Source organism: Pongo abelii, chromosome 15 (assembly GCF_028885655.2).
Source record: "Pongo abelii isolate AG06213 chromosome 15, NHGRI_mPonAbe1-v2.0_pri, whole genome shotgun sequence".
In the NCBI taxonomy this organism is placed as follows: Eukaryota; Metazoa; Chordata; class Mammalia; order Primates; family Hominidae; genus Pongo; species Pongo abelii.
The window spans coordinates 53,885,048-53,895,950 of NC_072000.2; the positions used below are offsets into that span (position 1 = coordinate 53,885,048).

The 10,903-nt window shown below is 42.2% G+C and overlaps 1 protein-coding gene across 5 annotated transcripts in view; it reads right to left on the reverse strand.

Moving 5' to 3' along the window:
* The window catches only part of NEMF (nuclear export mediator factor), a 75,358-nt gene extending 64,695 nt beyond the window's left edge, over window positions 1–10,663 (reverse strand). For 4 of the 5 annotated variants that reach the window (XM_024231394.3, XM_063715837.1, XM_024231393.3 and 1 more), the window contains exons 1-4: window positions 9,886–10,663; window positions 8,998–9,066; window positions 8,751–8,853; window positions 3,030–3,155 (exon numbers count right to left, since the gene is read on the reverse strand). In XM_024231394.3, the coding sequence (XP_024087162.3) occupies window positions 3,030–3,155; window positions 8,751–8,853; window positions 8,998–9,066; window positions 9,886–9,944 (357 nt within the window). In that variant the 5' untranslated portion in view covers window positions 9,945–10,663. Of the gene's footprint in view, window positions 1–3,029; window positions 3,156–6,802; window positions 6,920–8,750; window positions 8,854–8,997; window positions 9,067–9,885 lie in introns of those variants that run through there. The other variant, XM_063715838.1, reaches the window with a different exon arrangement.
* Between the last annotated feature and the right edge of the window lie 240 nt (window positions 10,664–10,903).

The window sequence follows — 10,903 nt, forward strand, 5'->3', positions numbered from 1 at the left end:
ACCAGGCCAGGCGCAGTGGCTCACACCTGTAATCCCAGCACTTTGGGAGGCCAAGGCGGGCAGATTATCTGAGGTCAGGAGTTCAAGACCAGACTGGCCAACATGGTGAATCCCTGTCTTACTAAGAGTACAAAAACTAGCTGGGCTGTAATCCCAGCTACTCGGGAAGCTAAGGCAGGAGAATCGCTTGAACCCAGGAGGCGGAGGTTGCAGTGAGCCGAGATCACACCACTGCACTCCAGCCTGGCGACAGAGCGAGACTTATTCTCAAAAAAAATTAAATAATAAAAAAAAAGAAAAGAGTAAAAACTCAGGTTAGAGTAGAAAAGGACATTTACAACACAAATAATCAGCAAAGGGCTCATAATCAGATTAGATAAAGAGCTCTAAGAGATCATACCAAATGTTGCTAAGGATGTGGAGCTAAGGGAATTCTCAACATCAATGAATCTCACAGACATTATATATTGAATAAAAGAGCCAGGCGTGGTGGCTCACCCCTGTAATCCCAACACTTTAGGAGGTTGAGATGGGAAGATTGCTTGAGCCAGGGGTCCAAGGTCAGCCTGGGCAACAAAGTGAGAGTCCGTCTCTACAAAAAACCAAAAAACTGGCCAGGTATGGTGGTGCACATCTGTGGTACCAACTACATGAAAGGCTAAGGCAAGAGGGTCACTTGAGCCCAGGAGGCCGAGTTTGTAGTAAGCCCTGATCATGCCACTGCATTCCAGCCCGGCCAACAGAGCAAAACTCTATCTCAAAAAAATAAAAAATATTGCATAAAAGGCGGCAGACTCAACGTCATGCATTGCTTAACAATGGGGATACATTCTGAGAAATGCATTTAGGCAACTTCAATGTCGTGTGAACGTAACAGAGTATACTTACACAAACCTAGATGGCGTAGCCTACTACATCCACCAAAGATATGATATAACCTATTCCTCCTAGGCTAGGAATCTGTATAGCATGTTACTGAATACTGTAGTCAACTGTAACACAATGGCAAGTATTTGTGTATCTAAGTATATCTAAATTTCTATATTTATATAGAAAAAGTACAGTAAAAATATGGTATTACAACAACAGTTCCAGGCCGGGCGCAGTGGTTCATGCCTGTGATCCCAGCACTTTGGGAGGCCGAGGCAAGCAGATCACCCAAGGTCACAAGTTTGAGAACAGTCTGGCCAACATGGTGAAACCCCATCTCTACTAAAAATACAAAAATTAGCTGGACATGGTAGTACATGCCAGTAATCCCAGCTACTTGGGAGGCTGAGGCACTAGAATCGCTTGAGCCCGGGAGGCAGAGGTTGCAGTGAGCTGAGATCACGCCCTTGCACTGCAGGCTGGGCAACAGAGTGAGACTCTGTCTCAAAAAAAAAAAAAACCAAACCAAAACAAAACAAAAAACCGCAGTCCCCAACCTTTGGCACTAGGGACCAGTTTCATGGAAGACAATTTTTCCATGGATGGGGGGTGCAGGGGTATGGTTTCCAGATGAAACTGTTCCACCTCAGATCATCAGGCATTAGATTCTCACAAAAAGCACGCAACCTAGATCCCTTGCATGCACAGTTCACAATAGGGTTCATGCTCCTATAAGAATCTAATGCCACCACTGATCTGACAGGAGGCAGAGCTCAGGCGAGTAATGCTCACTTGACTACTGCTCACCTCCTGCTGTGTGGCCTGGTTCCACAGACCGGTTCCAGTCTGTGGCACAGGGGTTGAAGATCCCTAGTATAAAAGATTAAAAATGGAACACCTGTATAGGGCACTTACCATGAATGGAGCATGCAGGACTGAAAACTGCTCTGGGTGAGTGATAGTGAGTAAATGTGAAGGCCTGGGAGGTGACTGTATACTACTGTAGACTTGATAAATACTACACACTTGGGCTACACTAAATTTTTTATTTTTTAATTTTTAAAAAAATTATGCTTACTTCAGACCAGATTAAGCTTATGTATATATATATATATATATATATATATTTTTTTTTTTTTTGAGACTGAATCTCACTCTGTCACCTGAGTTGGAATGCAATGGCATGATCTCAGCTCACTGCAACCACTGCCTCCCAGGTTCAAGTGATTCTCCTGCCTCAGCCTCCCGAGTAGCTGGGACTACAGGCAAGCACCACCACACCAGGCTAATTTTTGTATTTTTAGTAGAGATGCGGTTTTGCCACATTGGGCAGGCTGGTCTCGAACTCCTGACCTCAGGGGATGCGCCCTCCTCGGCCTCCCAAAATGCTAGGATTACAGGTGTGAGCCACTGCTCCCGGCCTGAGTCACTGCGCTCAGCCAAATTTATTTTTAAGATGTTTTTCTTTCTTCAATAATAAATTAACCTTAGCTTACTGGAATTTTTTACTTTATAAACTTTAAGCTTTTTAACTTTTTGACTCTTGTAATAACACTTAGCTTAAAACACATATCGTACAGCTGTACAATATTTTCTTTCTTTAGATCCATATTCTCTAAGTTTTTTTCCATTTCAAATTGTTTTGTTTTGTTTTTACTTTTAATGTTTTTGTTAAAAACAAACACACAAACACACACACCAGCCTAGGCCTACACAGGGTCAGGATCAAGATGTCACTAAGCAGTAAGAATTTATTAGATCCATTACAATCTTACAGGACCAACGTTTATATGCAGTCTGTTGTTGACTGAAACATCACTATACATACAGCGCATCAGTGCATGACCGTACTTGACTATTTTCTGGTTGTATGATATTAGTCCTGAAATGTCAAGTACCAAATAATTTACTTCTCAGATCTTAATCTCTTATATTCATAAGGCTATTCTAAATGGCTAAAGTCTGCCTAAACTCAGACCTACAGATAAAATGAAGGTTATTACTGGAAAATTTTATTTTATTTGTGTGGCACCCATTTCCTAGGGTAGTAACAGCCTTTGACACAGAAAAAAAATGTTCCCCCACTCATGTTATATAGCACTATTACAAAATGATTAATAATGAATTTTCCTTCACCATATCCCACAAATTTAACTTACCCTATCATAGAGCTCAATGATTAAATGATAAGCAGCTTCATCACTTCCAAATTGAAAATCTACAATTCTATCCACACCAAGCTGTTTTGCACTGACTAATCTCCGACTCTTCAAATGTTTTCGGCACTAGCAAGAGAAAGAAAAAGGCATTCATTTTTAGTAAAAGTGAATTCCTAACCATTTGGTATTGGTTTATAAATAAGCTTCTTTTCATTATCATCAGGAATATTTAAAACGTTGTAAATAACAGTGTAGTCATAAAGTATAAGATTGCAGATGATAATCAGAGGTAAAACATTTTATTATAAACACTGCTAACTCTGAAACGGTGTTTTATTTGCATTTTTTTAAGACAGGGTCTCACTCTGTCACCCAAACTGCAGCCCAGTGGTGTGATCATGGCTCGTTGCAGCCTCAACTTCCCTGGCTCAGGTGATCCTCCTGCATCAGCCTCCTGAGGATTGGGACCACAGGCATATGCCACTATCCCCAGCTAATTGTTTCATTATTTGTAGAGACAGGGTCTCACTATGTTGCCTAGGCTAATCTCAAACTCCTGGGCACAAGCAATCCTCCTGCCTTGGCCTCCCAAAGTGCTGGGATTACAAGGGTAAGCCACTGAGCCAGGCTTTTATTTTCAATTTTTAAGTAGAAAATGATGGACCTATAGCAAAATTTGCTTTGTTGCTTTATACCACTGCTAAATTCCTTGTTGTTGTCCTAATAACCTCACTCAAAGCCACAACCTTTATTTATTTATTTTATTTTATTTTGAGACAGAGTCTTGCTCTGTCGCCCAGGCTGGAATGCAGTGGTAGAGTCTCAGCTCACTGCAACCTGCGCCTCCCAGGTTCAAGTGATTCTCCTGCCTCAGCCTCCCGAGTAGCTGAAACTACAGGCGTGTGCCACCACGCCCGGCTAATTTTTCTATTTTTAGTAGAGACGGGGTTTCACCATGTTGGTCAAGCTGGTCTCAAAGTTCTGACCTTGTAATCTGTCCACCTCAGCCTCCCAAAGTGCTGGGATTATAGGTGTGAGCCACTGCGCCCAGCCAACCTTTATTTATTTATTTTTGTTTTTTTTTTTTGGAGATGGAGTCTCACTTTGTCACCCATGCTGGAGTACAGTAGCACAATCTTGGCTCACTGCAACTTCTGCCTCCCAGGTTCAAGCAATCCTCCTGCCTCACCCTCCCGGGAGTAGATGGGACTACAGGCGCCCACTACCACGCCTGGCTAATTTTTTGTATTTTAGTAGAGACGGGGTTTCACCATGTTGCCCAGGCTGGTCTCGAACTCCTGAGCTCAGGCAATCTGCCCACCTCGGCCTCCCAAAGTGTTAGGATTACAGGTATGAGCCACCACGCCCAGTCCCTTTATTTTTTTTAAGTCTCTTTGATGACACTTCTAAGTATGCCAAATTTCCCTTTTGTGTGCTTCATTTATGTTCAAAATTAATTAATTGTTTCCACTAATATTCTATTTCTAATACGTATCAACTATGGACCATGAGCTTATGGCTTATGGTATCCTGTAAATAGTCCACCACCTTATATCCAGTTACTCCTTTTTTTTTTTTTTTTTTTAAAGAGACAGAGTCTTTGCCAGGAGCGGTGGCTCAGGCCTGTAATCCCAACACTTTGGGAGGCCGAGGTGGGTGGATCACTTGAGGTCAGGAGTTCAAGACCAGCCTGGCCAATATGGTGAAACCCCATCTCTACTAAAAATTAGCTGGGCGTGCTGGCACATGCCTGTAATCCCAGCTACTCAGGAGGCTGAGGCAGAAGAATCGCTTGAACCCAAGCAGCGGAGGTTGCAGTGAGCCAAGATGACACTACTGCAATCCAGCCTGGGCAACAGAGCAAGAATCTGTTTCAAAAAAAAAAAAAAAGAGACAGTCTCTCTCTGTTGCCCACGCAAGGCTCAAACTCCTGGACTCAAGCAATCCTCCCACCTTAGCCTCCCAAGTAGCTAGGATTACAAGTGCCCTGCCACTGTGCCCAGCTTATTCCTACAAACTTTACTAGTATAACCCAAAGATAATTTTCCTGGTATCATCTCTAAGCTTTTGATAACCTATTTCAATTCAATGTTAATAACTCTCATTCTTTATTAAATCCCTTTCCTCCTATCCCTGGCCATAAGGTTCTTTTTCTTATTAACAATTAAAATAATATCAGCATGTCAAATCCAAATACAATTTACTTGGCAATACATATTCTTTTAGATTACATGTACCGTCTTTTTGTACAAATATTGAAGTATGACATGGACTGGTAACAAGACTACTCTGTAGCCTCTAAAATATCTTACAATTGTTTCTAATTTTTTAATATAAAAGACCCCTTAGTTAAGACCAGTAAGGAACAACGCTTTCTTCAAGACTCAAATACGGTCTGAGTATGGTGGCTCACGCCTGTAATCCCAGCACTTTGGGAGGCCGAGGCAGGCGGATCACGACGTCAGGAGTTCAAGACCAGCCTGGCCAACACGGTGAAACCCCATCTCTACTAAAAACACAAAAATTAGTCGGGCATGGTGGCGCATGCCTGTAATCCCAGCTACTTGGGAGGCTGAGGCAGGAGAATCACTTGAACCCAGGAGACTGAGGTTGCAGTGAGCCAAGACTGTGCCACTGCCCTCCAGCCTGGCGACAGAGCAAGACTCCATCTCAAAAAAAAAAAAAGACTTAAATACAAATCAAATTTTACAGAAGTTAATCTAAAACCACCTTTAAAAAAAAGACAAAAAATCCACTCCTTGACAAACATTGAAAAAAAACAACAAGAAACACATAAATTCATTATTAAAATTAATGCTGGCCGGGCACGGTGGCTCATGCCTGTAATCCCAGCACTTTGGGAGGCCGAGGCGGGCGGATCACGAGGTCAGGAGATCAAGACCATCCTGGCTAACATGCTGAAACCCCGTCTCTACTAAAAATACAAAAAATTAGCCGGGCATGGTGGCAGGCACCTGTAGTCTCAACTACTCGGGAGGCTGAGGCAGGAGAATGGCGTGAACCCAGGAGGCAGAGGTTGCAGTGAGCCAAGATTGGGCCACTGTACTCCAACCTGGGTGACAGAGCAAGACTCTGTCTCAAAAAAAAAAAGAAAAAAAATTAATGCTAACATTTTCATAACTAAGTAAGAGTTCTTCTCCAGACCTTACAGCTCAAACTGACTGAAATTCGCATTTTATATACTTACATACTTAGGCAGAATAACTTCCTAGGATAAACTATCTGCTCCTCCTTAACTCAGTAGTTTTAAGAATGACCTATACTGATTTGATTAAACAGTAACCTACATGTAGGGCTATCTTTAAATCCCTAAAGGAAAATCACAATCAGTTCTTCCAGAGTCCCAGAGTAATAATTTTATTCAAGAAAAATAAAGACAAAAGGCATCATTGAAAGGACAGAAGTTCACACAAAGGAACAGTAAAAAGGGGATTATTTATCATGGAGAGTACAGATGGACACATAGTACATATTTAAAGCTTGTTTCATTTCCCTATCAACAGCTTGGTGAAATCAACCTGCTGCTGTGTGCCACAAAGCTATAGCTGTCATCCCCAAATGTGAATACTGGAACAACCACTGTGATTTATCACATAATAGACATAACTCTGCCTGTGCCATACAACAGTAACAGCTCTTTGATTTATAAAGTGCTTAACATTGTCTGCTCCATTGAGGATATCTTTCTATACATTTAGATTGACATGTACACCTAACCCATAGAATTCTAAGTATTTTTTAAAGTGACTGACCTATTAGTGTAGTCTGATTTGGCGATGTTTACACAATCCCAGTGTCCGATTTCACTGGCCTGTTACCTCATCCATAAAACTGAAATTGTATTTGTTCTTCACAGTCCATTGAGTTGCTAAACAACTTAAATGAAATACATATTATTCATCTGCCTTAAAAAGTGCTACATAACAGGCAGCATTATTATTGTCATTATTATTAAGGACAGGCCCCAAAAGAACTATTTTGGGTTACTATTAAATAAATTAAACTTTAATAATCTGAGAATTTTGTGAAAGCCCTTGTGATATGGAAACACTTACCTAATTTGTAATCCAAAACAGACTCTAAATTGCTGCAGGGTAAAGCTCTTCTCTGTAAAGCCTCTAATGAAATAACTCAATGCCATAACAGATACATTTCCAAAGTAAGGAGCGGAGCAAGAAGGAAATGAACATGTATGGAGTTCTAATATGTGTCAGGTATTGTTTCAGGTGCCCTTTTTTTTTTTTTTTTTTTTTTTTTGAGATGGAGTCTCGCTCTGTCGCCCAGGCTGGAGTGAAACAGTGCGAACTTGGCTCACTGCAATCTCTATCTCCCAGGTTCAAGCGGTTTTCCTGCCCCATCCTCCCAAGTAGCTGGAATTACAGGCGTGTGCCACCACGCCTGGCTAGTAGAGACAGGGTTTCACCATGTTGGCTGGGCTGGCCTTGAACTTCTGACCTCAAGTGATCCACCCGCCTCGGCCTCCCAAAGTGCTGGGATTACAGGCATAAGCCACCGCACCCGGTCTGTTTTAGGTGTTTTATATGTCATTTCAATTACTCCAATAATTTCATGATGGAGGTACTATCCACATTTTACATTTAAAGAAACTAAATTCCAAGAGGTTAAGTAACTTTTCCAGGTTATAAAATTACTTTCTGACAAAGCCATTAATTCGAAGTTAAGTATATGTGACTCGAAAGTCTCGTGTACCACATGAATTTTCAATCTATATGTTACATCAATAAAAGAATGGGTAGCATGCCCACCCATGTAAAAATGTGTTTTAATACTAAAAACAAAATAGAAAAGTAAAAAGACTTAGTAACATATTAATGTCAGTGAGGATTCCAAAAAAAAAAAAAATACTGACTGGATACAGAGGAATACGATTCACAAAAGTGAGCTCCGGAAGACAAGACTAGGAAAAAAAGGTGGGGCAGGGAGGAGAAAGAACACAGAAAGCCAAGAATGTAAGGCTATAGAATATGGATTTAGAAATTAGGAAATCATAAAAGGTGAGGTAACTAATGAAAATTATACTTTAAAAAAATTAATGTTGGGCCAGGCGCGGTGGCTCATGTCTGTAATCCCAGCACTTCAGGAGGCTGAGGTTGGCGGATCACCTGAGGTTACGCGTCTGAGATCAGACTGGCCAACATGGTGAAACCCCATCTCTACTAAAAATACAAAAATTAGCCAGGCCTGGTGGCACGTGCCTGTAATCCCAGCTACTCAGGAGGCTGAGGCAGGAGAATCACTTGAACCTGGGAGGCAGAGGTTGCAGTGAGCTAAGACTGTGCCACCGCACTCCAGCCTGGGTGACAGAGCGAGACTCCTTCTCAAAAAACAAACAAACAAACAAACAAAAACAAACAAAAAATTAACATTGGTCTAATTTAGAATTGTTTTGATGTGGAGAAGTGAACTACAATTAAGGAACTGTAAGGCTGAATGTGATAAAAGCTTGAACTCGAATAGTGACTGTGGAAACAGAAGATCTGGAGCAGAACAGGATGTGAAAGGTAATGGGGAGAAGTCAATTAATAAATATTCACTTTATTCAACCCATTATCTGTCAACCACTCCCTTTAACTTCATTTTATCTGCACTTTATTCATAACAGTGAAAGAAACCCCAATTAAAAACTTAATTGTTAGTGAGCAATCTCTTAAAATTTAGCTTCAAGTGTAACAAGTTTACCTTCATGGCAAAACTAGACGGCATCATATTCTTAGGCCACTCAAATTCTGTTGTATGAATTCGTATGCCAGATTCAAGTAAAAGTGTAGCTTTGAAGTCTGGTCTGTAGAAGAAAAAAGTCGAATTTTTCTTTAGGGTATATGCCAAAGCTAATTGTTAAACAGGCTTAAAATGCAGGTTAAAAAAAAAAATCAGTAATCTCATACTTAATTGTCAAAGAGAAAATAAGCCTATAAAATGTTCTTACTTTTGAAGACGAATAAGGTATGTCTTATTATCCACATCATAAACATTGTTTACTCTCATTCCTAGCAAGCTGCAAAGATAAAGGAAACATGTAACATATCACACTATTGTCTGAAACATAAAACTACACATAATTTAATAAAAGCTTCGAAAGAGCGGATCTCAGTCTCTAAGGATATGCAGTCAGCCGGGGAGCAAGAGTCCGAAAGCCATTTGGAGATTCAGTTCAAAACTTAAGAGTAACCATTTAAAAACAGAAGTGGTCTATCCGCTCTAGGAACAACACACTATAGCTTGCATCTTCCAAATGACCCAATTTTGGGGGAGAAATACACTAAAATATAATCCAATTAATTTATTACAAGGGAGAAAAAAAAAGATAAAAGAGGGCCCCGAAAACATGACAAAGCTCACAAGGCTGAATAACAGAATCCAGACTAGAATTCAGATCTCAGTCCAAATCTGCTCAATCCAGCTAAAACCGCGATGCTCTCCCTCTCTGGGGTGAGGGGCGGGAGGTGTTCAAGAAACCAAGCCTCCAGTCTGGAAACCTCTGGAGCAAACACGACCACTCTGGCGTCTCCTGTTTTAACAAACGTTTCCTGCCCGACCCGGACAACCCAGGCCAACAATGCAACAGCGTCGCGCTAGCGGGGCAAGCCAGAGAGCTGGGAGGACGCGGGGGATGGGGCACGAGGTGCCTGGGACCCCCAGGGATATCCTAAGGGCCACGGGAAAGACACCACACGCCTGCCCACTCAGGCCTAGGCAAGTCCACAGACGCACAAGGAAATAAGGAAACACATCAAGCTGGTCTGTTTGCGCCATGGGACCCCGGCCTTTGCCTCCTGCACTCCCCGCACGAGCCTGGTCACTTAGGGGACTGTACCTAGCATTCAGCTCCGCGAGTACGGCGCGGAGGTCAATGGTGCTAAAGCGGGTCTTCATGGCGAGGTCCGAGGGTCACTACCGCAATTTCCTCTACTGCCCGGCCGGACTCGACGCCGCTTCTCTTCCGCGCAGGCGCACTTGGAGGAGCTCTACGGCCGCGCAGAAGACCCAATATTCCTTGAGGCGAACGTATTTGTGTCGCTTTTCTGAAGATTTCGATTGTCAAGTTGCAGTTGACTCTCTTCATTGTACCAAAACTCAAATTCGAATAAAGATTCAAACTGTTCTCTTGAAACTGCATTCCTTCCTGGAACCCTTACGGACCAGTCTGGTTACCGTGCCCCCTTGTGTTTTGGGCTCAGGCCAGCCTTCATAGTGACCCCTGCTGGTCGAAACAATTTTCGAGATGATTATCAGGAGTATTTCCCCACGGGGGGCCGTAGGGCTCAGTGTAGAAGAGCAAGGACCCCTTTCTGCGCGCTTACTTTGACATAAGATTTTGAAATGTAACGAAACGGAACTGCTTCGGTCCTTCTAAGATTATCCTCAACGATCAAGGCCAACTCTCAAAACGGAGTTCCTATTTTGATGGGTCCTGCTCTCCGAAGGAGCATTCTGCAGTTGATTACAGGATTCTCATCGAACCTCGGTCTTGATACCCCTGAGACTCACCGCAATTCCTGGTGTACAATCGGTGCTCCATAAACACTTGGCAACATGAATGTGCAAGTGTTTAGCTAGATAATGGTGAAACAAGATAAAAATAAAAATAAGAAGATTCCCAACGGGGGTGGGGTGGGAGGGGGGATTCACAGTGTAGTGAGGAAAATAGTCCTGTAAGAATGTAAATTCTGCATTTCTTTTGTCTTAGGATAGATGCATGGGAAGAAAGGATACTTTATAAGGTGAGAACTTAAAAGAGGCAGGGTCTCACTATGTTGTCCAGGCTGGAGTGCAGTGGCTATTCACAGGCGCGATCCCACTACTGATCAGCACGGGAGTTTTGACCTGCTCCG